A 27,083-nucleotide genomic window follows, 5' to 3' on the forward strand; every position below is an offset into this window, starting at 1 on the left:
GGATTGTTTTGGGCCACGTGGTGCCTCGTGGCTAATGTTTGATTGTTTCAGGCCACGTGGTACATCGTTGCTAAGGCTAATTTTTGTAAGGCTGGGGTGTGATGCTACATTCTACATGGTGGCTGAGGTGGATGCTAATGCTACATGCTAATTGTGTTTTGTGCCGCAGTGTACCTTAGGCTAAGCTAAATGCTAATGCTACATGCTAATTGTGTTGCGTGCTACATGCTAACGGATATCCTTAGAGATTCCATTGCGATGGATTAAAGTCTCTTAAACTTGTCACTGTTTGTAAGTCAGGTTGTATGTTTTGTGAGCGCTGTTAAATGTTGGTTGACTAGGAGGGGAACGAAAGGTACAGCTGGACTGTTATCGATTTAGTGGAGGTGAAAACGGGTTTTTGATTGGATGTGCGCATGCGTGATTTTACAGGGCTAGAGCTACGACATGCGGTCGTGCTGAGCCTACGAAACAAAATGGTGGCGTAAGGTCATATGTTGTTTGGGGTTTCTTTTAGGGGTTTAATGGCTACCGGAAAAGAAAGGTGAACATGACTCTTTTAAAATCGTTAAAGTAACTGTTATGTGAACGTTAAACTATTTGTAGAGATGTAGTAAAGTTATAAATCAAATATATGTTGACGGAGTATAATTAATTAAATTAAAAGACGATTAAAATTAAATGAAATGTTTTGGAGCTATTTATTTAATAAATGTATGGGCATGCGTTTAATTTTGCGACACTACACTACAGAAAGGGGGAGTTTATGGCACGAGATTAGGGAACGTTTTGTTTTACGGCACTAGACGGCACCACGATGGGATGCTGAAACTCAAGCATGAGGTTAAAATGATATTTGCGCATGCGTGGAATTCTGTAAAACAACACATTGGTTAAACTGCAGGGGGAGACAGAGGAACACAGACGACGGAACAAATAGGCACAAGGAGAGTTTAACACGAATCTTATAAGTTTAAACGGCGGTGGGTTAAGATGAAACTTGTTTTGGGACCTATTGAATTTATAAATTAAATATATGCTAACGGATTATAATAGAGTGAATTAGATAATTAAATGACGGATTAAAATCAAGGTTTTTGGGCGATCTATAATTAGTCCTGAGTTAAAGTCTTAGAGCGAATGTAGAACGGACGAATATTGAATGTGGATAACTTGGTTAATTGCATAAACTGCTGAAATCTTGTGTGTTTCTATGTTTTTGAAATATGAGAGAAACAGGGAGCGAGACGACAGGAGGAGAGAGAGAGGGGCTGACGGGTGCGTGGCGTGACGTGACGTCACATGACGTGACAGAAGATCAGATATCAGGCTAGGTTACAACATTTTCCAATTTAAAGAAATGTGATAATGACAATTTTGCATAGGCTTGGCAAAATACTATTTGAATAAAATTTACATTTTGGAGGCTATGTGCATCACTGGGGTTGATTGGAGTTGTGTTAGAAATGAGGTACTCACATTATTTGGCAATTATGATACTTGGGGTTTATATCATAGGAAGAAACAAGGGGTTATGGGGATTGTAGTGTTGTAGGGGTACAGGCTTTGTATTAGATTATAGTCTGAAGTTTAATACTTGCATTTGATGGGTTATGGTGAGAGAGCCATTAATAGCTAAATTGATAAGATAGGGAAATAAAAATGGATTTTAATTATTCATTTTTTTAAATTAGATTTTTAATAGATTTTTAATTTTTATTGGAAGTGGGTTTTGAATAAAACATTGAATTGAATTTTTGATAGTCATATTTTCGTCCGTTTATTAAAAAAAAAGAATTAATTTTTGGTGAGTTGTTTAGGTTATATTAAGAATTACAGGGGGGAAGCCTACATAAGTTATATAGTCTAAAATAGCATAGTTCACAATAAAGGAATAGAAAGGCTTGTTACAATGGGGAAAAAGATATCAGGACTATGAAAGTCATTACACGGGTTGAAATAGGGGTAATCCTTTAATTAAAGTGTTGTTGGGTTATCCGGCAAGTGAAACAAAAGTTGCCCTTCATTCTCAAACAGTAATTGATAAAATAGGTTTAAAAAGTAGAGCTTAGGGATGTTTATTCTCAGCTTACAATGATCATCCAGGAGTGATTATTGCATCAGAAATATAGACAAATAATAGATAGGGTACCCGCAGAAACAACGATGAAGATGAATCCAGAAGACGGAAGAAAATGAGATGTCTGGAACGTGAAGGAGAAGAGGATGATGAAGATGAGAGTGATTGATGAGAGGTCATGGGTGGAGGTGCCTCTGTGATCAGAAGGAAGTGGCAAGAGAGGAAAGAAGGATACTGGAGACTTGATCTCTGATGAAGGTTGAAGAAAGAAGGGTACAAGAGCAAAGAAGAAATGGAGATATAGGCAGATTGCTTATCATGCCTGGATAAATCGAATAAGAAGTAACACGACTGGATGAAAAATTCAAGAATGGAAGGAGAAGAACACATTGAGGTCAAGAAGAGCCCACTAGTAAGAAGATGATGGAAGATGATATGTCGAGGACGAGAACTTAGAAGAGAACCTTTTGAAGAATACTGATATGTCAACGATGAGAAGAACAGGACGAAGAAAACTCAATCAAATACAACTTATAACTGGTGGTGGAGAAGAAGAAAATAAGTGTTGGTTATGAAGAATCAGAGTGAACCAAATCAACAATCACTGTTACAGCTTCAACTGAACAATATCAAATGCAATTGTACCAGCCAAAGGGGGGTACCAGATGCTCCATATTCACAGCAACAAGTCAGGAGAAAACAACAGAGGAAGATGAAGGAGCAAGTGAAGATCACCTGTTCTTCAGGTGAACCCTAAATATTCTAGAGGGCCTAGAATATCCGGAAGGGGGGTGTTAGCTGATAGCACCGATTAGAGAAGAACAAAAATATCCAACAATTGAAGTAAAAACAGAGGACTGTGATAGTGAAGAGGGGAACATTTATGTGTTCAGCCTAAAGAGGTTAAACATATCACTCTGTAAAATAAACTAATTAGGTTAGGATAGGGATTTGAAGTAGTAAAACAGTTTAAATACTCTTAGGGAATCAATTGAGCTAGGAATTAAAATAGACATACCAATATTAGGATAATATACCAATGGCATTGTGGGAAGAGATGCATGGTGTAAATTGAAGTGTTCAATCAGAGGCACATTAGACGACTGACTGTTTGGTAGAATATTTTAAGAAGTAGGGTTTTTGGGAATCATTTGCTTAAAAGATAATATCATAGGAAGGATGATAATCTATTAGATTGCCTGTTAGACAATCTGTCTGAAAAATAAACTTAATAAGGGTGACTGTTATTCTGGGTTACATTCGTACACAAAGAGATTTGAGGTTAGGCTAAAGGTGTTTAGTCGGTTTTGCCAAGTCTGTGTGTAATGAGTCAGAAGCAGGTGGGGAACTTTCCCAATCACATATTCTACAAATTTGGTGGTAAGGGATTTTGTGAAAATCAGGGGAAAAGTTGTAAATGTTATGAGAGGAAAGATTAGATTAAAATAAGTTAGGAGTAGATTGGGGTTGAAGGAACTCTGAGACAGTAAGTTAAGTTTTAAGGTTAGTAGTAAGAGAGAGAGAACAGTAATGAATGACACTGTAGAGTAGGGAGATCAAGGTCATTATAGGTGGATTTTGTGTAATCAAAAGTTTGAAAGTCAGGGATTTAGAGAAAGGACTGAGATTTGGGGGAAAAGTGACACTAGTGGTGATAGATGGAAGTACAAGTAAAGAGTTCAAAGTCTTAGGGGAAAACTGGGGGAAAACTAGGAGTAACTAAGGACATTAACACTTCAGTTTATTAGAACAACAGGGAGAAGCAATTTAACTCTTTCAACATTGATAGTTATTAAAGTCATAAATATATTGCATTTGATTATAAGGGTCCAGCATCAATTATAGGGGGAAAATACTGTTATTAGGGTTAGGAGAATAATAATTATAATATGCCATTTAGGATGATGACGTTTCTTTCACAGAGAGAGAGAGATAATTAGGGAGAATAAGTATTGTTAGCAGGATCAGAAGTAGAAGCTGTTGCACTTAGTCAAACAAGGGATTATTTTGCGTAAGGTTACAGATAAAGATCAGGGAGAATGTGTACTTATCTAGTGAAAGCATAGAAATTTGTTCCGGTTAAGAATTATTGGTTAAAGGGCTATGTAATTCGTAAAGTGATGCTTATAATGGAAGATTTGAAGTCTGTAGAACGTTCCACAGTCACAGAGGGAGTTAAGGATAAGTTTATTACAGTAGTCACTCCAACAGGGAATAATCGAATAGGATGTTGGTAGTTTCCCACTAGAGGGAATTAAGGGTTTTAATTCATCAACTAAATCAACAACGTTAATGGTAACTTTGGGAAGGGATTAATGATACGATGGTAATAGCAAATGTAGGAAGGATGACAACAACTGTTCTGAAAGTAGAGGTAGCAAGAGGGACTCAGGAGGTTATGGTACGAATGGGGTTAAAATAAGAGAACAGATAGAAACAATATAGATTAATCTGAAATGGAGAATATAGATTCATCATGGAAGCTGCAGGATGGGGTCTTTTGATTTTGATGACAGAGGGGGGGGGTATCTGATCAGTACTGCTCGTTCCTCTGTTGTGAAAATTAGAGATAGATTAACTCATTCTGTAAGAATCAGTGAGGAATCTTGAGGGTTGATGTCTGTTGGGGATGCCAGCCCAAGACGTGTTAGACGGTCGCGCGGCCTCTGTCAGGTATGGGTTAGAGTTATGCTTTGTCATGACTGTGGTATCGGCAACAGTCATTGACCGATAAAATAATGTCGTTGTCAGAACAGTGGTTTAAGCCTAGGGTTTAAGTGTTCTTGGGTAAATGGATTACCCTATGGGAATTGTTAGATGGAAAGTAAAGTCAGGTAACAGTGGAAACCTGAAGTATTCAGGTGAACCAGTGAAGATAAAAGTTGTTGTTGTTCTAATAAAACATATGAGGTAAGGGGTATGTTTATGGGAATATCAGAGTGTGATGAGTATAGTATAACTTTGGATAAGTATGAACTTAAGGGTAGTAATGACAAATAATAGGTTACTTTTTATATACCAGGTAGTAAGAAGAGCAGGACTTTGATGGTTAAAAGATTAGCTTTTGACTGACAATGTGACTATGGGGAATTTTAGAGATATTTAGGGGTTTGGGGGTGATAAAGCATCTATATTCTTACATTAGGGATGGACAGGATTTGGTTACATGTCAACGTTGAAGCTTCTATATGAGGTTTCTACTATTATAAGAGGGATAGCACCGGACACAGCTAAATCTAGGGTTAAAAGGGTGACATGGCTACATGTCATAGTCTTCAAGCCTATCATTGGAGAATAAGTCTGGGAGAGAAGTGGGGACTTGGACTTTTTAGTCATGGTATGGTGCAAACATTTGGGAAGATCATATTGATAAATATTTGTTATATTTTGGGTCTGGATAGTTCAGAGAATATTACTGGGGTTATATATATATACATGGGAAAATATCAGGGATGCATTTGGTTGCAAGATCAGTTAGGCCAGTAGGGGGCAGTGATGGGTTACATTTTAATCACAGCTTTGACAGCACTGGGTAATTTGTTACTGACCTTGGAGAGAGCTATGATATGGAGATAGGTTGGGGAAGTGGTGCCTGGAGGCAACACTCAGATGCCATTGTTGACTGTTCCGGATCTGGACGAAGAGGGACAAGTGGCCTACTGATGGATAAATATCATATTTGATTATTTGATCATTTTATTTTTATTGTTTCAAGGAAAACATTTTTTTTAGGGTGATTTTAGTATGATTTTAGAATGATTTTATGAATCAAGGGGGGGAATGGATAATGTGATTCATACATCATTTATATGTCATTTTTATATTCTTAAATTGATGTTGAGGTTTAATTTGAAAATGTTGTTTTGCAAAGGATACTGTTTGGTCGTTTCTTTTCTTTTCATTCCAGAAGCATTTGGGGGAACATGTGACTCAAACAAAGACAATATGAAGGGACAATATGACTGGAGGAGATGAAACAAGGAGGGTGTGGAAAGGTTTCGATTCCATCATCAACGATGCAGTGGAGGTGGAGACTACGGAGGAGATGAAGTGTAGTGGACTACATTCCAGTGTCTGCAATGAAATATAGACATATTTGATGTGTAATACATAATGGTGTCATATTCTTAGGTATTGATTTTAGTAGAATGATGTTTGATGTTATTGAATGCAGATGAGGATCTTAGATGCTTTTGTTTATTTCGATGGGGTTTAGGGAAAGGACGTTTAGGCAGGGAGAGATTCCCTTTCAGGTCCTATGGGTTGACCAGCCTGAGAGTGGATGTTTCTGGATAGGATTTTGTTTGCAGGGGAAACATGTGTATTTAATGGCATCATAGTTTCAAATGTATTTACATGGTTTATGAGTTTATCTGGAGTACCGCGGAGGTTGCCTGGGGCGGAGGGACCGTGAGAGAATTTTACTGTCTTGATTGATGGATGGATGGATTTGGAACAAAGGTTGCCGGACAGGTTTTTCGCTCTCACACTTCATAAAGATTTATTCATAATTCATAGTAATGTGTTCACACTTCATAAACAGTTTGTTCATAATTCATAGTAATGTGTTAACATTTCATCAACAGTTATTCATATTTCATAGAAAGGTATTTACACTCTAGAGGAGAATGTGTTTGGTTTAAGGTTAAAGATACTCAATAAGATAAATTGTTACTAGTCATAATCCTATTCTGTTTGTTTTCGAGACGTTTATTTCGTCTCGAAGGGGGGAATATCGTATCTGAAGATTATGCCTTTGTTAAATGTTTTGGAGGAACAAAGAATGTTGTTTTATGATCTTAGTTCAAATGTAGCGTTTGGAGGGTGATGCCCCAGGGGAGACTGGTGATTGGCCAGAAGAGGGAGTCACCCCTCTTTTTGCATTGTTTATAAATAGGGGTTAAACGATGAGACGTCAGAACGGCCATGGCAATCTGAGGAGCCGTTCTCCGGACACCGCGGGTCTGTACCTATGCTGTAAATCTCGTGATTTTAATAAAAGCTTTGAACACGATGCAGCATAGCGGACTCTTTGTTGACGGCAATAATTGCCACCATTCATCATATACAACAAATGGGCATTGAAATGTTTATTTTTTCCCGAGTTCCAAGTTGTTTTGACCACACTGAAGTCGAAAGTCGGAGAGTTCCCGGTTGTTTTGACCGCACTGAAGTCGAAAGTCTTTTGACCGCACTGAAGTCAGAAGTCGGAGAGTTCCCAGTTGTTTTGAACGCACTGGAGTCGAAAGTCGGAGAGTTCCCAGTTGTTTTGACAGCACTGAAGTCGAAAGTCGGAGAGTTCCCAGTTGTTTTGACCACACTGAAGTCGGAAGTCGGAGAGTTCCCAGTTGTTTTGAACGCACTGGAGTCGAAAGTCATCATCAACTTGCTGTAGTCACCTCTGTTAAGATGAGGTGTTGTAAATGTAGTGTAGTCACCTCTGTTAAGGTGAGGTGTTGTAAATGTAGTGTAGTCAGTCTGTTAAGGTGAGGTGTTGTAAATGTAGTGTAGTCAGTCTGTTAAGGTGAGGTGTTGTAAATGTAGTGTAGTCACGTCTGTTAAGGTGAGGTGTTGTAAATGTAGTGTAGTCAGTCTGTTAAGGTGAGGTGTTGTAAATGTAGTGTAGTCAGTCTGTTAAGGTGAGGTGTTGTAAATGTAGTGTAGTCAGTCTGTTAAGATGAGGTGTTGTAAATGTAGTGTAGTCAGTCTGTTAAGGTGAGGTGTTGTAAATGTAGTGTAGTCAGTCTGTTAAGGTGAGGTGTTGTAAATGTAGTGTAGTCAGTCTGTTAAGGTGAGGTGTTGTAAATGTAGTGTAGTCACGTCTGTTAAGGTGAGGTGTTGTAAATGTAGTGTAGTCAGTCTGTTAAGGTGAGGTGTTGTAAATGTAGTGTAGTCAGTCTGTTAAGGTGAGGTGTTGTAAATGTAGTGTAGTCAGTCTGTTAAGATGAGGTGTTGTAAATGTAGTGTAGTCAGTCTGTTAAGGTGAGGTGTTGTAAATGTAGTGTAGTCAGTCTGTTAAGGTGAGGTGTTGTAAATGTAGTGAAGTCACCTCTGTTAAGGTGAGGTGTTGTAAATGTAGTGTAGTCAGTCTGTTAAGGTGAGGTGTTGTAAATGTAGTGTAGTCACCTCTCTTAAGGTGTGGTGTTGTAAATGTAGTGTAGTCAGTCTGTTAAGGTGAGGTGTTGTAAATGTAGTGTAGTCAGTCTGTTAAGGTGAGGTGTTGTAAATGTAGTGTAGTCAGTCTGTTAAGGTGAGGTGTTGTAAATGTAGTGTAGTCAGTCTGTTAAGGTGAGGTGTTGTAAATGTAGTGTAGTCACCTCTGTTAAGGTGAGGTGTTGTAAATGTAGTGTAGTCAGTCTGTTAAGGTGAGGTGTTGTAAATGTAGTGTAGTCACCTCTGTTAAGGTGAGGTGTTGTAAAAGTCCATGTATAAGGAAGTAGAGGAATAAATGGACGTTATGGGTAGAAGACAAAAACATCTGAGGTTTGTAGCTTTCTTTTACAATTTAATGTAGAAAAGTGTTCTGGAGAAGTTAGGCTATCATAGAGAGACAGATGATTTAGGGGTAAGACATCTACAGAAATGTAAAGTTAATACAATACTGATTTCAACTTTCAAGAATGATAATTTCACTGTACATTGGTGTTGATTCATATTGCTTAGCCTAATCAATATGATCCAATCTGATGTGATGTGATAGGCTACAGGGCTATGAGGTAGGGTATTAATGGTAAAGGCGATTGACATCACATTATCGTGATTATTATCCACATGTCGAAACTGCGTTAGAAGACGTGCATCGGAATTATGTAAAGCTGTCACTAAAGAAAATAGTCTGTTTCGACAAGTCAGTCAAGTAAAACTGACGTGCAAAAATAGCATAGAAACTATTTAAATGTTGGGATAAATCAAAGTTCAAGTTGAAAATGCTTTCTGGCGACACCGATCAGAAAGAATGTGGTCCGTTTTGCTCAGTGCTGTACGCTTCATATAACTTGGCCAGCGCACTGTTGCGTAATGTTCCGCATCGTTGTCGGCACACCTGAATACAAGCCCGGGTGCAACGGACGAGATAAACTGTTGGCACCTCATGTGAAGTCAAGCAGTGCATGGGTGTATTCACTAAGGGCACTATTCCAACTTATGAAATTACGCCTTTCCTACGCACTGCTCATAGTTTCTATTCAGAAATATTGGAAGATGGAAAAAAAAGTGTACAATAGGGGTTGAATAGGAAGGTCCTATACATTTACCCTAATTCTCACTAATCATGGAACTGTATGAAAGCGGTTCAGTCGTCGTGAACCGTGAACCAGGCTACAGGTTTAACCTGCTACATGTGGTCTGAGTTCCATAATGATTCAAACAGGCTACATGTCCTAAATTCTTGCACAACGTTAGCCTAATGCCAACGACCCTCAGGAACAACTGACGTGACAGAGGAAAGAAAGGGAAACAGAATGGAATGATGCAAAATGTAAGCTACAAATTGAAGAAAACGAACACTAAAGTGACGGTTATAAATGTATGTGGGTTTTACTAACGGTTGCTCTCGATAGTGGCTGATATTTAACATGATACAAATTGTAAAATAAACGGAGAAAAGCCCGGGCACAGCCTATAATTAAAACATTCCGAAGCTCATACATCAACTCGGCAGGTTCAGTCCTACAGAAGCCTAAAGCTTGGGTGTCCAAATAGCATCCACGCCTATTATGAGGTCACACCAGTAGAGGTGCGTGCGTAAAATCACTGGGGAAGACAGAAAAATACAATACAATCTATGTGTTGTAATATTTGTTTTGCTCTATAACCTGTTAATTCTTATGCCTTGTGACCCTGATATAGACTGTAGGCCTAAAGGTCGAGACAATAAGAAGACACAGTGGCAGAATAAATTCAACCACACCTTTGTTTTATCACAAAACCAGAGAGCAACTTCTGTCCAGTTAAGTCCACAATGCATATTCTATGTAACAGACATGACCTACATCATGGTCAAGCAAGTTAATGTTTCCGACATTTTCGGACCACTAAACAACTATTGAGTTAGAACCACAGAGAGTTACAGCAAGTTGCAAAGAATGGTTCATGGTCCTGATTTATGTGTTTGTGCAAGTATAAAAAACATGTTGACTCACCCTACTTGTAGAGAAACGCCAATGACATCCTCCTCTCTTTTCATGTTGACAAAATGGTATATCACTCTGTCATACAGTACACGGTCTATCACTCTGTCATACAGTACACGGTCTATCACTCTGTCATACAGTACACGGTCTATCACTCTGTCATACAGTACACAGTCTATCACTCTGTCATACAGTACACGGTCTATCACTCTGTCATACAGTACACGGTCTATCACTCTGTCATACAGTACACGGTCTATCACTCTGTCATACAGTACACGGTCTATCACTCTGTCATACAGTACACGGTCTATCACTCTGTCATACAGAGCTTTTTAATCAAAGGCCAAATGCTCGCAGGCTTCCCTTGTCTTCAATGCTACGGGCAACAATGTCATACTCGTTTGGACCAGACAGCATCAGATAGATGGCCTACACATAGAGAGACAGAGGGGCGCTGTTTAGCTCGCTCGGATGCTTTCTCCTGTGAGATACATTCAGCCTCTTGCGAATTAAAGGACAATTATGAAGCAAAGAGAGACGAAAGATACATTATCGCCTGGCTTCCTTTGGTATAGAATAAATACCTGTCAGCTATTTTAACTGTATCTAATGTCTACTTGGTAAATGTTTATAATGTCTGTCAATCTAAGCTGTAACGTATTTTTAGTTGTGTTTACCCGAGGTAGACTAGCTGTTGTTATGGCGTCAGCTAATGGGGATCCAAGTCAAATCAAATCAAATTAATAACATATTGGACTGTGCATGTTTAAATGCAACATGACGTCTCTGTTTGAACTTTGACCACAGACAGTAAAAGTGTTGTCATTGTTAATGGTTCTTCAACAATGTTCAGAAATATTGACGGTTCTGTTATTTCTTATTGTAGCTGAGTGAGCTGTGACTTACATCTAAAATGAGTCTCTCTGGGGAGAGAGAGGAGGGGACCACTGCTTCTAAAATGACTCAAGACACCAGTTCTAAGAGGTAAGAGTTTACATGTAAAATATACAGTTCTCTTAAAGATATAAAACTAAAGGGAAAAGTTTTCCCAAATTACATCAAATGTAGTTCTACATCATTCATTTAAAAGTCCCCAAATCGATTTACCAATTGCAGACTGTAGCTTTATAAAGAAACATCAGGACTTCTATGAGTTCAGCTATACACTTGTTGAAATGATGTAGATGAGGTACTGATGAGATATTGATGAGGTGATCTGCCTCCCTGTTTTGTTCAGTGTCCAGAAGCCCAGAGCAGAGTCACCTGCCCCCAGCCTGCTATCAATGAAGAGTGATCAGCCACCTGCTTTCAGCCAGGAAGCATTACCAGATGACAATAAGGAAGTGGAGAGTTTGGACAGTGAGGATGCATTAAAGATCACACACAACCTTCTGGACAGAAGAAGTAAGACTGTGTTTCATACAATATTACAAAGAACAGGACAATGGCCCCTCTAAACCCCCCCCCCACACACACACAAACTTATGAGTCCCAACTCTCATTGTTTTCCTACAGGTCAAACTCTTCTGACAGTCCAACAAGACATTAAGACAAAACTGAAACACAAGTATCAACACATATCTGAAGGAATTGGACACCATGGAAACCAAAGTCTGTTAAAGGACATCTACACAGAGCTCTACATCACAGAGGGTGGAAGTGGAGGGGTCAATAAGGAACATGAGGTGAGACAGATAGAGATGGCATCCAAGAAACAAACCACACAAGAGACACCAATCAAATGCAACGACATCTTCAAGCCTTTACCTGGACAAGACAAACCTATCAGAACTGTGCTGACAAAAGGAATCGCTGGCATTGGAAAAACAGTCTCTGTGCAGAAGGTCATCCTTGACTGGGCAGAGGGAAAAGCAAATCAGGACGTTCATTTCATGTTTCCTCTTCCTTTCCGTGATCTGAACCTGAAAAAGGACCAATACAGTCTGATGCAACTTCTTTCCCACTACTTCTCAGAGCTGAAAGAGATTGACAGCATTGAAGATGGTGAAACCAAAACTGTTTTCATTTTTGATGGTCTGGATGAGTGTCGACTTCCTCTAGACTTCAAAAACAATGAGAGGTGCTGTGATGTCACGAAGCCAACCTCAGTGGACGTGCTGCTGACAAACCTCATCAAGGGGAATCTGCTTCCCTCTGCTCTCCTCTGGATAACCTCACGGCCTGCAGCAGCCAATCAGATCCCTCCTGAGTGTGTTGACCAGGTGACAGAGGTACGAGGGTTCAATGATCCACAGAAGGAGGAGTACTTCAGGAAGAAAATCACAGATCAGAATCTGGCCAATGAAATCATCACCCACATAAAAACATCAAGGAGCCTCCACATCATGTGCCACATGCCAGTCTTCTGTTGGATATCAGCCACTGTCCTTGAGATGATGCTGAAAGAGGCAGAGAAGGATGAAGTCCCCAAAACTCTGACCCAGATGTTCACACACTTCACGCTCATCCAAATCATTGTGAAGAACAAGAAGTACAACAAAGCCACAGAGACAAACCCAAAGGAACTGTCTCAGTCAGACAAAGAGATGATCCTGAAACTGGCAAAGCTGGCTTTCCAACAGCTGCAGAAGGGCAACCTGATCTTCTATGAGGAGGACCTGAGAGAGTGTGGCCTTGATGTCACAGAGGCATCAGAGTACTCAGCATTGTGTACAGAGATCTTTAAAGAAGAATCTGGGCTGTACCAAGACAAGGTCTACAGCTTTGTGCATCTGAGCATTCAGGAGTTTCTAGCAGCAGTGCATGCTTTAGAATCATGTCTGGACAAGAAGGAAAATGTTTTTTCCACCACTAGTGAGGATGAAGATGAGGAGTCAATCCAGTTGTCTGACTTACACAGGAGAGCAGTGGACCAGGCCTTGAAGAGTAAGAATTGACACCTGGACCTGTTCCTCCGCTTCCTTCTGGGTCTCTCACTGGAGTCCAATCAGAATCTGTTACGAGGCCTTCTGACACAGACAGGAAGTACAACACAGAGCAATGAGGAAACAGTTGAGAGAACAGTCAGGTACCTTTCAGACAAGATCGAAAGGAAATACTCAACACAAAGGATCATCAACTTGTTCCACTGTCTGAATGAACTTGGTGCCAACTCTCTAGTTGAAGAAATGCAAACCTCCCTGCGATCAGGAACTCTTTCAGAAACAGAGCTAGAACCTCAACAATGTTCAGCCCTGGCCTACCTGTTACTGATGTCAGAGGAGGTGCTGGAGGAGTTTGACCTGAAGACATACACCACATCAGAGGAAGGTTATCAGAGGTTGCTGCCGGTAGTGAAAACATGCAAGAGAGCACTGTAAGTTCTGTTATTGAGTTGATGTATACATTATCATTATTCTGAAGGATTTGTATATCTAACAGATGATCTCCTCTCTCCAGACTGGTTCGCTGTAACCTCACATATAAATCCTGTGAGACTCTGGCCTCAACTCTGCAGACACCAAACTCCCCCCTGAGAGAACTGGACCTCAGCTACAATGACCTGGGAGACAGAGGAGTGGAGCTGCTCTGTGTTGGACTAACCAGTCCACTCTGCAACATACAGACACTAGTGTGAGTTAAATATCTTCAGTATCCACTGTGAATGTTTATATATTATGTATGTAGTTAGTATGTGTATGTTTTTAACATTATTTGAACGTCTTGGTAAATATGCAGAAACATACATAAAATGTGATAAATATATCAAACTAAGGTTAAATGTCTTGAGTGAGTTAGTATGTTTTTAACATTGGTTAATCATGTGTCCTTCTGTTATTATCTTAATGCATCTCATTATTCTTAAAGCTTTGCATATTTATCAGTGTATCACTATATCTCCTCTCTCCAGACTGTCTGGCTGTAAACTCACATATGAATCCTGTGAGACTCTGGCTTCAGCTCTGCAGACACCAAACTCCCCCCTGAGAGAACTGGTCTGACAGAGGGTTGCTGTTCAGATCTGGCCTCAGTCCTGAGTTCACCCAACTCACAACTGAAACAACTGGAGCTGAGAGACAATGACCTGCAGGATTCAGGAGTTACACTGCTGTCTGCTGGACTGGAGGATCCAGACTGTAAACTACACACACTGGGGTAAGTACAGCTGTTTCAGTCAGGTCGGTACTGAGCTGAGTTACACTGCCCTCTGCTGGACTGGAGGATCCAGACTGTAAACTACACACACTGGGGTATGTACAGCTGTTTCAGTCAGGTCGATACTGAGCTGAGTTACACTGCCCTCTGCTGGTCTGGAGGATCCAGACTGTAAACTACACACACTGGGGTATGTACAGCTGTTTCAGTCAGGTCGATACTGAGCTGAGTTACACTGCCCTCTGCTGGTCTGGAGGATCCAGACTGTAAACTACACACACTGGGGTATGTACAGCTGTTTCAGTCAGGTCGGTACTGAGCTTAGTAAAACAAATACTCTGAACATCTGATGTTTCTTTAAAATGTTTGTGTCATGGACAAATATATGGGTGTCCTACAAGATGATTGACACCAGTCCACCAACCTAGACAGCTGTTGTGTCTCTCTGTAGGCTGTCTGGCTGTCTGGTCACAGAGGAGGGCTGTGCTGCTCTGTCTTCAGCTCTGAGGTCAAACCCCTCCCACCTGAAAGAGCTGGACCTGAGCTACAATCACCCAGGAGACTCTGCAGGGGGACTGCTTTCAGCTGCTCTGGTGGATCCCACAGATAAACTGATGAAGCTGAAGTAAGTCAGAATAGATGTCCTAATAGTGTGAGCAGTGGTTGTGTCCTATGTAGTGTAGTAGGTTCAGTAACATGAGGACATGATGGTAGAATAAAGGGGACGTTTACCCAGCAGGCTTAGCACTCCAACACAGCATACATCATCACCACATGAATACTCTTCTTCTGCATCTCTGCTATCCTGTTGGAATTATACTGTGTTCTGTATGCAGTAGGTAGGCTAGAATACCTGTATGTCTCTAGTAATGAATGGTACTCTGTTCTGTATGCAGTATGTAGGATAGAATACCTGTATGTCTCTAGTAATGAACTTGGATAGTGCACCAGAACACAACAATATGGTTTAAATGTTGACTGCTTTATTAGGTCTTTGTCAGTCAATAACCTGTTTCTCCTACAGTGTGGATCATGGTGGAGAGTTCAGGCTGAAATCAGGGCTGAGGAAATGTAAGTCTCTTCAATCCTAATTAACTACATATTCAGAACTACAGTAACATAGTAACTAATCAATACTTGTTCTCTACCTACAAAACAACATTTTATATGAAGATGTGGTTTGATTAAACTCTCCTTTTGTCTACAGATGCCTGTCATCTCACCCTGGACCCAAATACAGCAAACCCAGACCTGATACTGTCTGAGGGGAACAGGAAGGTGACACGGGTGGAGGAGAAGCAGCATTATGAAGACCATCCAGACAGATTTGACCATCATCCCCAAGTTCTCTGCAGAGAAGTCTTATCTGGATCTCGTTATTACTGGGAGGTGGAGAGGGATGGTGACGGGGCTCACATTGGTGTGGTGTACAAAGGAATGAAGAGGAAGGGAGTGATGGTGGACAGTTGTATTGGATACAACAGGAAGTCCTGGAGTTTATTCTGCTCTGACAGCGGATATAACTTTTACCATGCTGGAGTCATCAGATTCTTCCCTGGTCCTGTTTCTAACAGAGTTGGAGTGTATCTGGACTGGCCAGCTGGTACTTTGTCCTTCTATAGTGTGTCCTCCTCTGGTACACTGACACACCTTTACACAGAACACACCACATTCTCTGAACCCCTCTATCCTGGGTTTGGGGTTTATCCCTCCTCCTCCTCAGTGACCCTGTGTCAGATAGATGACCAACACATTCAAAGGTGAGTCATAGCAATGTTTTATCATGTGTTTTCCTCTGGAATCATTCCTACAATTAGATGAGTAGTAGTGGTGTGTTTTAATGTGTTCTGTTGGACCTACAGACAGTTAGATTAGTAGTAGTGGTGTGATTGAATATGTTCTGTTGGACCTACAGACAGTTAGATTAGTAGTAGTGGTGTGTTTTAATGTGTTCTGTTGGACCTACAGACAGTTAGATTAGTAGTGGTGGTGTGTTTTAATGTGTTCTGTTGGACCTACAGACAGTTAGATTAGTAGTAGTGGTGTGTTTTAATGTGTTCTGTTGGACCTGCAGACAGTTAGATTAATAGTAGTGGTGTGTTTTAATGTGTTCTGTTGGACCTACAGACAGTTAGATTAGTAGTAGTGGTGTGTTTTAATGTGTTCTGTTGGACCTACAGACAGTTAGATTAGTAGTAGTGGTGTGTTTTAATGTGTTCTGTTGGATGTACAGATGTTTCCTCTCCTATGTCTCACTGTAGTGTCAGTTTCACTCTAACCACAAGAGGGCATCAGAACCTGTTAAAATGATACCTGGTGACTTCACGTCTCTAGGGGCTTTCATCAAGATAAGCAATGTCACCTGTAATGTCACCATCAGTATTGACTTCATGGAAGTTGACATAGTGTTATGTCACATTTGGCAATGCACCCTACATAGGGAGCTGTTCTGTCACCCTTTATACACCCTTTGTATTGCTTATGAAGACTGTATGTATGCTATATAAAGCCTTTATAAGTTGTATTTAGTTTAATCACAGTCTATCCATCTGCTTTCCCAACAGCAGAGACCATGGTGGAGAGTGTTGTATCAAGCCTGGTCCTGAGAACACCAGAGACCAGATATGTGAGTGTTATCTGATAATTGTTTTAAAATCAAAATACGATTAAAGCGTTCTTGAGTCCCAGGCAAGGAACACAATCATGATCTATTTGGTCAAAACAAACTTAAAGGTAGAGTCAGCAATATGATGTAGATGCACAAAGTAAACATCATAGTGGGTAAACTTCTACAACAACTAAGGGCGTTGGAGCGCGATGCTAAACTTCTCTGCTTTGGTCCCGTGGCTACCACGCTGTAAGAGTGAAGAGAACCCGTGCACATGGGCAGATACTGTGTGAGAGAGAAGTCAGGCATCTTGCTCATCACAATATCTGCGGTGCTGCTCGTACAACATCATTTAGCTGACTCTACCTTTAAGCTCTCATCCTGGGATCTACCAGAAATCAGGCCCCCAACATCTCCAAAACATGGACCAGAACCATGTTGTTTCCTGCTTCCACAAACATTCATTAATATAACACTAATGTCAGATTATGGTATGATAAGACCATAAAACATTCTGAGACTGTTGCTCACTTACATTCATTTTTATTACAAGTCTGTTTAATATTTATTAATTCATTATTACATGAGATTGTCAGTTTTAAATAACAACTACTTTTGACTTCAGGGATTCCTCAGAGCTGTAAGACTTGTGACCATGTTGAGGTAAGTCATAATGTCAATTCTTACTTTTACATACCTTCAGGAGTCAGGCACAGTCTGAAAGCCAGGTGTGTACTGACCAACCATTCATACTGGGATATAGACAGTCCTGTGTTCTGCTTTAGTAATATAAACACAGTCTGAAAGCCAGGTGTGTACTGACCAACCATTCATACTGGGATATAGACAGTCCTGTGTTCTGCTTTAGTAATATAAACACAGTCTGAAAGCCAGGTGTGTACTGACCAACCATTCATACTGGGATATAGACAGTCCTGTGTTCTGCTTTAGTAATATAAACACAGTCTGAAAGCCAGGTGTGTACTGACCAACCATTCATACTGGGATATAGACAGTCCTGTGTTCTGCTTTAGTAATATAAACACAGTCTGAAAGCCAGGTGTGTACTGACCAACCATTCATACTGGGATATAGACAGTCCTGTGTTCTGCTTTAGTAATATAAACACAGTCTGAAAGCCAGGTGTGTACTGACCAACCATTCATACTGGGATATAGACAGTCCTGTGTTCTGCTTTAGTAATATAAACACAGTCTGAAAGCCAGGTGTGTACTGACCAACCATTCATACTGGGATATAGACAGTCCTGTGTTCTGCTTTAGTAATATAAACACAGTCTGAAAGCCAGGTGTGTACTGACCAACCATTCATACTGGGATATAGACAGTCCTGTGTTCTGCTTTAGTAATATAAACACAGTCTGAAAGCCAGGTGTGTACTGACCAACCATTCATACTGGGATATAGACAGTCCTGTGTTCTGCTTTAGTAATATAAACACAGTCTGAAAGCCAGGTGTGTACTGACCAACCATTCATACTGGGATATAGACAGTCCTGTGTTCTGCTTTAGTAATATAAACACAGTCTGAAAGCCAGGTGTGTACTGACCAACCATTCATACTGGGATATAGACAGTCCTGTGTTCTGCTTGTAGGAATGCAGGATTTTAACTGCTGTCATATTTTGTCATTAGACAGTTTAATTGGATCAATCACCAGCATTCCATGTAACATTGAATAAATACATTAGATAAATTACTTTGTTCATTTAATGGGCCAGTTTCCCGGACAAAGATTAAGCCTAATCTTGGACCTTAAAAAACGTTCTATTGAAACTTCCATTGATCATGCTTTAAGTCCAGCACTAGACTCAATCTGTGTCCACGAAACTGGCCCCATATGTATAACTGACATGCTTGTCCTTGTTCAGGACTCCACACACTGGCTTCCGATTGAACCCTTGACTTCCACTGTCCAGGAAGTGACAATGTTCAGGTAAAATAACTACTTTTAACATTTCATTCCACTTGCTAGTGTATTTCCCCATTACCTTCGGGAATAGTCTTCTAATCCAACCTCTCCATTTGACGATTGACCCTCTCTACCATATCTTGTTGTTGCCCTCAGGCACAGAACACCCAAGGAGCGTTATGAGTGCACAGTGTCTGGGCTCCGCTGGGTGTGTGAGAGAGATGTCATTCTGAAGTATCACTTCAGGAACTGGGAACCCTACAGTCACCTTCTGATAGACATGCAGTACGGACAAGGTGGTCCATTGCTGGACATCACTATGGAGTTAGTTGAACTGGAGGAAGTTCATCTGCCACACTTTGTCTGTTTAGGTAAAACCATATTCACATAGTATTCAGAAATACATTTCCATGTAACTGAGTTTCACTTCCTGAATTAATTAATGAATATTCTAGGAGTTTATTTACTGTGATCTGATACTGCATATTCTTTGGGTTTTAGTTGGATGAATAATATAATATTTGTCTTTCTGTCTCCTTTTTATTGTGTTGTTCAGGGACCAACCCTTCCCTGAGGAATGAGATGAAGATTCTTCATGTAGAGGAACATGGAGTGTCTGTTGAGGAAGTGCATGAGGTCACCAGATTCCATGCTAAGATCCTCCATCCCAAGTTCTCAGCTATCTCTGTTATACTGAGCTATATCTTTTTTTGGAACGTAGATGTCCACTGTGACGTGGTCCTCTATATGGCAGTAAAAAAGGCAACAGTAATTTCACGGCTGTACATGCTCCTCAGAAACTCCAGTCAGAAAGAGGTGAGGCACTATCATTGAAGTGACAACAGTATGTTGAAACTTACTAAAGGAAAGCTGATAGTTTGTTGAAAATCTATAGATTACAAAGACGACATGCAGCTCTGTGAGAAATCTATTTCTGTCTCATTCATTTGAAGAGCCAGTAGACGGCACTCTTCTCTCTGTTCGAAGGAGAACCCAATGCCCCGGGGCAGTGAAGGGGACATTGCCCCGTGTAAGGTGCTGTCTTTCGCATGGGACGTTAAACAGGTTTCCTGACTCTCTGTGAACACTAAAGATCCCATGGCACTTATCATAAGAGTAGGGGTGTTAACCCCGGTGTCCTGGCTAAATTCACTATCTAGCCCTCATACCATCATGGCCACCTAATCATCCCCAGCTTCCAATTGGCTCATTCATCCCCTTTCCCCTGTAACACTTCCCGAGGTCGTTGCTGTAAAATAGACTCTCTTCTCAGTCAATTACCTGGTAAAATAAGGGTAAAATAAATAAAAAATAGTGTACAATTTTTTTTGATGTTGACAAAAAAGGATTGCTCAGTGAGCTGCATGTTGTGTGAATTATTAGACTACATTGTTCAGACTGACTACTACACTGCTCATTTTGTAGGCTGTTCGGGACCGGGAGAAACATCAGGTGTCCCAAGGATATTCAGAATTGGTCCTGTCAAGTCCAAACGGGTCCTTAAAGCTGAACAGTTGGTTTGCAGTCAAGGATCCCCATTCCTCCTCCATCAATCCAGAGGTGCAGTTTTAGCAGGCTGAGGACATGAATCTGTCATATTATATATGAATAACTGGAATATCATTCTATTTCTCTCTCTCTCTCTCTGTCTGTTGTCTCAATCGTTGCACCATATGACCTTCTACAGAAGATTCAGCTGTTACCTGCAGACACCACACCAAGCTGTTGTAAGATGGTTATGAGAAACACAGGGGTTGACATTGAGATGGAGTTAATCGGGGATGATGAGAGGACAGTATGGAGAGATATGGTACCAACAGGTAGGAGAATATGTCAATCATAACTTTGTTATCTTCTGACAGATGCTATTTAGTGATATAACCTCTTTTTGTTTCTTTCAGATGAATACATCCCTGAAACCCATTCAACAAGTAAGTAAACATGAGAGGTACAAACCAATGGCTTGAGGGCCAGTCGACATGGTTTACTGTTGGACTTGTCCTGATTATAAAAGGCTGTCTTCAAGATCAATGACATCTCCTCCAGGACTTGATGTAGATTAGCCTGGTTCTGATTGCCCCAATGACATCTCCTCCAGGACTTGATGTACATTAGCCTGGTTCTGAATGCCCCAATGACATCTCCTCCAGGACTTGATGTAAATTAGCCTGGTTCTGAATGCCCCAATGACATCTCCTCCAGGACGTGATGTAGATTAGCCTGGTTCTGAATGACATCTCCTCCAGGACTTGATGTAGATTAGCCTGGTTCTGAATGCCCCAATGACATCTCCAGGACGTGATGTAGATTAGCCTGGTTCTGAATGCCCCAGCCTGTTTTTCTACGTCTGTGAAAACCGACCCTAAATATGAATGAAACATTAGTGGTGTGATGTGTTCATTGATTCAGGTTGTTATTGTTACAGAATGTGTTCTTAATGCAAAGATTAATAATACAATGAAGACTTTTACTGTAGGTCACTTTGAAAGAAGTCTGTTTCTAAATGTCTGAAATGTAAATGTGAATGAACAAATGTAGTTATTTTATAACCTGCCTCTCTCAGGTGCTGTGTTAGGGGCAGGGCGTCCGGCTGAGAGCAGTCTGACTGGTTCTGCAGAGCAGCAGCTGCGTTCTGTACGGACAGAGTTTGTGAGACGAGTGTCAGGACCTGTCCTGGATAGTCTGCTGGACGGACTCCTGCAACACACAGTCATCAACCAGGAGGAAATGGAGTCAGTAAAGGTGATAGCTGAGAGGGCAGAGAAGGCACGTGACATCATCGACATGGTGTTGAGAAAAGGAACTGAGTCATGTTCCAGGATGATCAACCTTCTTGGGGAGCTGGACCCCTGTCTTTGGTCACAGCTTCAGATCTAAAGTTGTAGCCAACCCCTGGGTGTGGGGAGACCAGGCAGGATAGACAGGCAGGGTGGTTCAACATGTTCTTGTTGTCTGTTGCTTTAATTCAGGCTCCTAAAAATGTACAGAAAATGTCAATCAAACATGACCACTATAATAGCAATAAACTAACCAAAGGTCCAGCCACACAGCCTCTCTCCTTCTGCAGCCTCCTGGAGGTGTGGATCTTCTAGCAGGAGGGTCAGTTAGTCCTCCACTAGGTACCTAGCTGGACCCCTATCTAGCAGGAGGATCAGTTACTCCTCCACTAGGTACCTAGCTGGACCCCTATCTAGCAGGAGGATCAGTTAGTCCTCCACTAGGTACCTAGCTGGACCCCTATCTAGCAGGAGGATCAGTTAGTCCTCCACTAGGTACCTAGCTGGACCCCTATCTAGCAGGAGGGTCAGTTAGTCCTCCACTAGGTACCTAGCTGGACTCCTTTCTAGCAGGAGGGTCAGTTAGTCCTCCACTAGGTACCTAGCTGGACCCCTATCTAGCAGGAGGGTCAGTTAGTCCTCCACTAGGTACCTAGCTGGACCCCTATCTAGCAGGAGGGTCAGTTAGTCCTCCACTAGGTACCTAGCTGGACCCCTATCTAGCAGGAGGGTCAGTTATTCCTCCACTAGGTACCTAGCTGGACCCCTATCTAGCAGGAGGGTCAGTTAGTCCTCCACTAGGTACCTAGCTGGACCCCTATCTAGCAGGAGGGTCAGTTAGTCCTCCACTAGGTACCTAGCTGGACCCCTATCTAGCAGGAGGGTCAGTTATTCCTCCACTAGGTACCTAGCTGGACCCCTATCTAGCAGGAGGGTCAGTTAGTCCTCCACTAGGTACCTAGCTGGACCCCTATCTAGCAGGAGGGTCAGTTATTCCTCCACTAGGTACCTAGCTGGACCCCTATCTAGCAGGAGGGTCAGTTAGTCCTCCACTAGGTACCTAGCTGGACCCCTATGTAGCAGGAGGGTCAGGTAGTCCTCCACTAGGTACCTAGCTGGACCCCTATCTAGCAGAAGGGTCAGTTAGTCCTCCACTAGGTACCTAGCTGGACCCCTATCTAGCAGGAGGGTCAGTTAGTCCTCCATTAGGTACCTAGCTGGGCCCCTATCTAGCAGGAGGGTCAGTTAGTCGTCCACTAGGTACCTAGCTGGACCCCTATCTAGCAGGAGGGTCAGTTAGTCCTCCACTAGGTACCTAGCTGGACCCCTATCTAGCAGGAGGGTCAGTTAGTCCTCCACTAGGTACCTAGGTATGGACCCCTATCTAGCAGAACATGTTGATACAACTCTGTCTCTCTCTCACACCAACACACCTTCCTACCTGATGTCTGTGTATTTTAAACTTTAGATTTTAAATTTCTGTCACGATCGTCTGAGGAAACGGACCAATACGCAGCGCGTGGAGTGAACATGATGACTTTATTTAAATAAAAGCAACCACGAAAACAACAAACAAATGACGAATTTGAAGTCCTACGGTACACTGACCAAAAGGAACAAAAACCCACCAACCAAGGAGAAACCACACAGTTTAAATATGGCTCCCAATCAGAGATAACGAGCCGAACAGCTGACACTCGTTACCTCCGATTGGGAGTCATATGACTAATCAAACACAATCACCCAACATAGAAATGAACAACTAGAATCCCCAACATAGAAATACACCCAAACAATGAAAATGAACAACCCTGGCTCAAATATCAAAGTCCATGGAGCCAGAGTGTCACAGTACCCCCCCCTAAAGGTGCGAACTCCGGGCGCACCAGCATACAGTCTAGGGGAGGGTCTGGGTGGGCGTCTGTCCATGGTGGCGGCTCTGGCTCAGGTCGTGGTCCCCACCCCACCTTAGTCACTATCCGCTTCCGTAGCCCCCTCCACCTGACCACCCCCCAATTAAACCCCACTGGATTAAGGGGCGGCACCGGACTAAGGGGCAGCACCGGACTAAGGGGCAGCACCGGACTAAGGGACAGTACCTGACTAAGGGGCAGCACCGGACTGAATGGCGGATCCTGGCTGGCTGGCTCTGGCGGATCCTGGCTGGACGGCTCTGGCTGATCCTGTCTGGCGGAAGGCTCTGGCTGATCCTGTCTGGCGGAAGGCTCTGGCTGATCCTGTCTGGCGGAAGGCTCTGGCTGATCCTGTCTGGCGGAAGGCTCTGGCTGATCCTGTCTGGCGGAAGGCTCTGGCTGATCCTGTCTGGCGGAAGGCTCTGGCTGCTCCTGTCTGGCGGAAGGCTCTGGCTGATCCTGTCTGGCGGAAGGCTCTGGCTGCTCCTGTCTGGCGGAGAGCTCTAGCGGCTCCCGGTCTGGCGGACGGCTCTGAAGGCTCATGGCAGACGGGCGGCTTTGCAGGCTCAGTACAGACGGGCAGTTCCTGCGGCGCTTGGCAGACGGACAGTTCAGACGGCGTTGGGCAGACGGGCAGTTCAGACGGCGTTGGGCAGACGGACAGTTCAGGCCCCGTTGGGCAGACGGCAGACTCTGGCCGTCTGAGGCGCATCGTAGGCCTGGTGCGTGGTGCCGGAACAGGAGGTACCGGGCTGAGGACACGCATCTCAGGGCTAGTGCGGGGAGAAGCAACAGGGCATGCTGGACCCTGGGGACGCACCGTAGGCCTGATGCGTGGTGCCGGAACTGGAGGTACCGGGCTGAGGACACGCATCTCAGGGCTAGTGCGGGAAGCAGCAACAGGGCATGCTTGGCCCTGGGGACGCACCGTAGGCCTGATGCGTGGTGCCGGAACTGGAGGTACCGGGCTGAGGACACGCATCTCAGGGCTAGTGCGGGGAGAAGGAACAGGGCATGCTGGACCCTGGGGACTCACATAACGCCTAGTGCGGAGAGCCGGAACAGGGCATGCTGGACCCTGGGGACTCACATAACGCCTAGTGCGGGGAGCAGCAACAGGGCATGCTTGGCCCTGGGGACGCACATAAGGCCTAGTGCGGAGAGCAGCAACAGGGCATGCTGGACCCTGGGGACGCACATAAGGCCTAGTGCGGAGAGCAGGAACAGGCCGGGCTGGGCTGGCGACGCGCACCGTATCTCTGGTGCGAGAGGCCGGAACAGGCCGGGCTGGGCTGGCGACGCGCACCGTATCCCTGGTGCGAGTGGCCGGAACAGGCCGGGCCGGGCTGGCGAAGCGCACCGTATCCCTGGTGCGTGGAGTAGGAACAGGCCGGGCTGAGCTGGCGACGCGCACCGTATCCCTGGTGCGAGTGGCCGGAACAGGCCGGGCCGGGCTGGCGAAGCGCACCCTATCCCTGGTGCGTGGAGCAGGAACAGGCCGGGCTGGGCTGGCGACGCGCACCGCATCCCTGGTGCGAGTGGCCGGAACAGGCCGGGCCGGGCTGGCGTAGCACACCGTGGACCTGGTGCTTGGAGTAGGAACAGGCCGGTCCGTACCGGGAACACACACCACTGGCCTCAACCGAGGATCAGGAACGGGCCGGACCGGACTGGCAACACACATCAGTCTTTCACGCCGTGCCACACACACTTCCCTCCCTCTACTCGCCAATGGCTCCCGTACTCCGTTAGCCTTCTCTCCTTTTCTCCCTGTGGCAGCCTCCTGCTGCCCAGCCGCCCAAGCCATGTGCCCCCCCAAAAAAAATTTTTGGGGTTGCCTCCCGTCCTTCCGACGATGGCCCTGCCGATGCCGTTGCTCCTCTCGCCGTCACCTCTCCACCGTCTCGTTCCATGGTCGGCGATCCATACCATCCAGGATCTCCTCCCAAGTCCAGGACCCTTTACCGTCCAACAGTTCCTCCCATGTCCAGACCCTTTGCTCCTGGACGCGCTGCTTGGTCCTTTTATGGTGGGTTTTTCTGTCACGATCGTCTGAGGAAACGGACCAATACGCAGCGCGTGGAGTGAACATGATGACTTTATTTAAATAAAAGCAACCACGAAAACAACAAACAAATGACGAATGTGAAGTCCTACGGTACACTGACCAAAAGGAACAAAAACCCACCAACCAAGGAGAAACCACACAGTTTAAATATGGCTCCCAATCAGAGATAACGAGCCGAACAGCTGACACTCGTTACCTCCGATTGGGAGTCATATGACTAATCAAACACAATCACCCAACATAGAAATGAACAACTAGAATCCCCAACATAGAAATACACCCAAACAATGAAAATGAACAACCCTGGCTCAAATATCAAAGTCCATGGAGCCAGAGTGTCACAATTTCATTGTATACGCATTGTAAACATGTATTGTGATGTTATTGGAATTTACTTACTGTATTTGCATACTCACTGTGAATGTGTCCGGGAAAATGGCTCTGAGAATTTGGCATTCAACTTAAAACCACAGAAATGTATTTTATGAATATATTGTACAGTGTTGGCCTGATAGAGGTTAATGAGAGGGGCTGGATATCAACACAACCACCTCAGTCTATCAGCAGTTTTCTCAGTGAGAGCACATTGACCATTGACAGACATAAGGAGCTGCTCAACCTCTCTCCCCTTTACCAATGACTTGAGAGTGGCTGAAGGACATATAAGGAGCTGTTCAACCTCTCTCCCCTTTACCAATGACTTGAGAGTGGCTGAAGGACATATAAGGAGCTGTTCAACCTCTCACCCCTTTACCAATGACTTGAGAGTGGCTGAAGGACCAATCAGCCCCCATCTATACACAATGTTTTACTAAATGTTTTATAACGTTGTATTTTTCTATGTGTATCTACCTGCCCAGGGACTACAGCTAAATCTGGCACATTTACAGAAATGTTGATTGATGTGCAGTATCCCTGTCAAATACAAGTAGTAAATGTCAATTAAAGGAATGTATTGTGACTTAGAATGTTGTTTAACAATATGGAAAAAAGCAATAAAGTCAACCGCCTTTATAGCACAAATAATATTATAGCACTGACATTTGTTAACAGCATTGAAAGTAATGATTACTAGACAGTTGTCATGGTAACAGCAGTAATACAAATAACATTATTTATGATGCTACTATTAATAATAATAATAATAATATTATTATAATAATCAATTTTAGAAAACACTTTAAAATCCCTTCGTTAATTAGATTAGATGAGTTTATTAGTCACATGGAGAGGGACGCAAAATCTTGTGCTCTGGGCTCCAACAGCGCAGGTGGGGGCAGGGTAAGAGTCTGTTGGGTGGTGGGGGCAGGGTAAGAGTCTGTTGGGTGGTGGGGGCAGGGTAAGAGTCTGTTGGGTGGTGGGGGCAGGGTAAGAGTCTGTTGGGTGGTGGGGGGGCAGGGTAAGAGTCTGTTGGCTGGTGGGGTCAGGGTAAGAGTCTGTTGGGTGGTGGTGGGGGCAGGGTAAGAGTCTGTTGG

At 43.2% G+C, this 27,083-nt stretch overlaps 1 protein-coding gene and 1 pseudogene across 1 annotated transcript; both read left to right on the plus strand.

Annotated features, from left to right (window-relative positions):
* The first annotated feature begins 11,129 nt into the window (after positions 1–11,129).
* Positions 11,130–17,171, plus strand: LOC121562236 (annotated as a pseudogene).
* Positions 17,172–17,533: 362 nt separating this feature from the next.
* Positions 17,534–22,001, plus strand: LOC123485689 (NACHT, LRR and PYD domains-containing protein 1 homolog). The gene is made up of 8 exons (XM_045216789.1): positions 17,534–17,581; positions 18,810–18,874; positions 19,007–19,221; positions 19,407–19,666; positions 20,276–20,410; positions 20,538–20,670; positions 20,752–20,781; positions 21,414–22,001. The coding sequence occupies exons 2-8, from the start codon at positions 18,867–18,869 to the stop codon at positions 21,725–21,727; spliced, it is 1,095 nt and encodes a 364-aa protein (XP_045072724.1). The 5' UTR covers positions 17,534–17,581; positions 18,810–18,866; the 3' UTR covers positions 21,728–22,001.
* The last annotated feature ends 5,082 nt before the right edge of the window (positions 22,002–27,083 follow it).

Source organism: Coregonus clupeaformis, unplaced genomic scaffold, assembly GCF_020615455.1.
Source record: "Coregonus clupeaformis isolate EN_2021a unplaced genomic scaffold, ASM2061545v1 scaf0801, whole genome shotgun sequence".
Classification (NCBI taxonomy): Eukaryota; Metazoa; Chordata; class Actinopteri; order Salmoniformes; family Salmonidae; genus Coregonus; species Coregonus clupeaformis.

What these genes read in the sequence shown, in the direction of transcription:
- LOC123485689 (XM_045216789.1), top strand. An exon ending in GAAACTCCAGTCAGAAAGAG is followed by an intron (nt 19,667 to 20,275) that starts GTGAGGCACTAT and finishes CTCATTTTGTAG; the next exon opens with GCTGTTCGGGACCGGGAGAA. An exon ending in CCTCCTCCATCAATCCAGAG is followed by an intron (nt 20,411 to 20,537) that starts GTGCAGTTTTAG and finishes GACCTTCTACAG; the next exon opens with AAGATTCAGCTGTTACCTGC.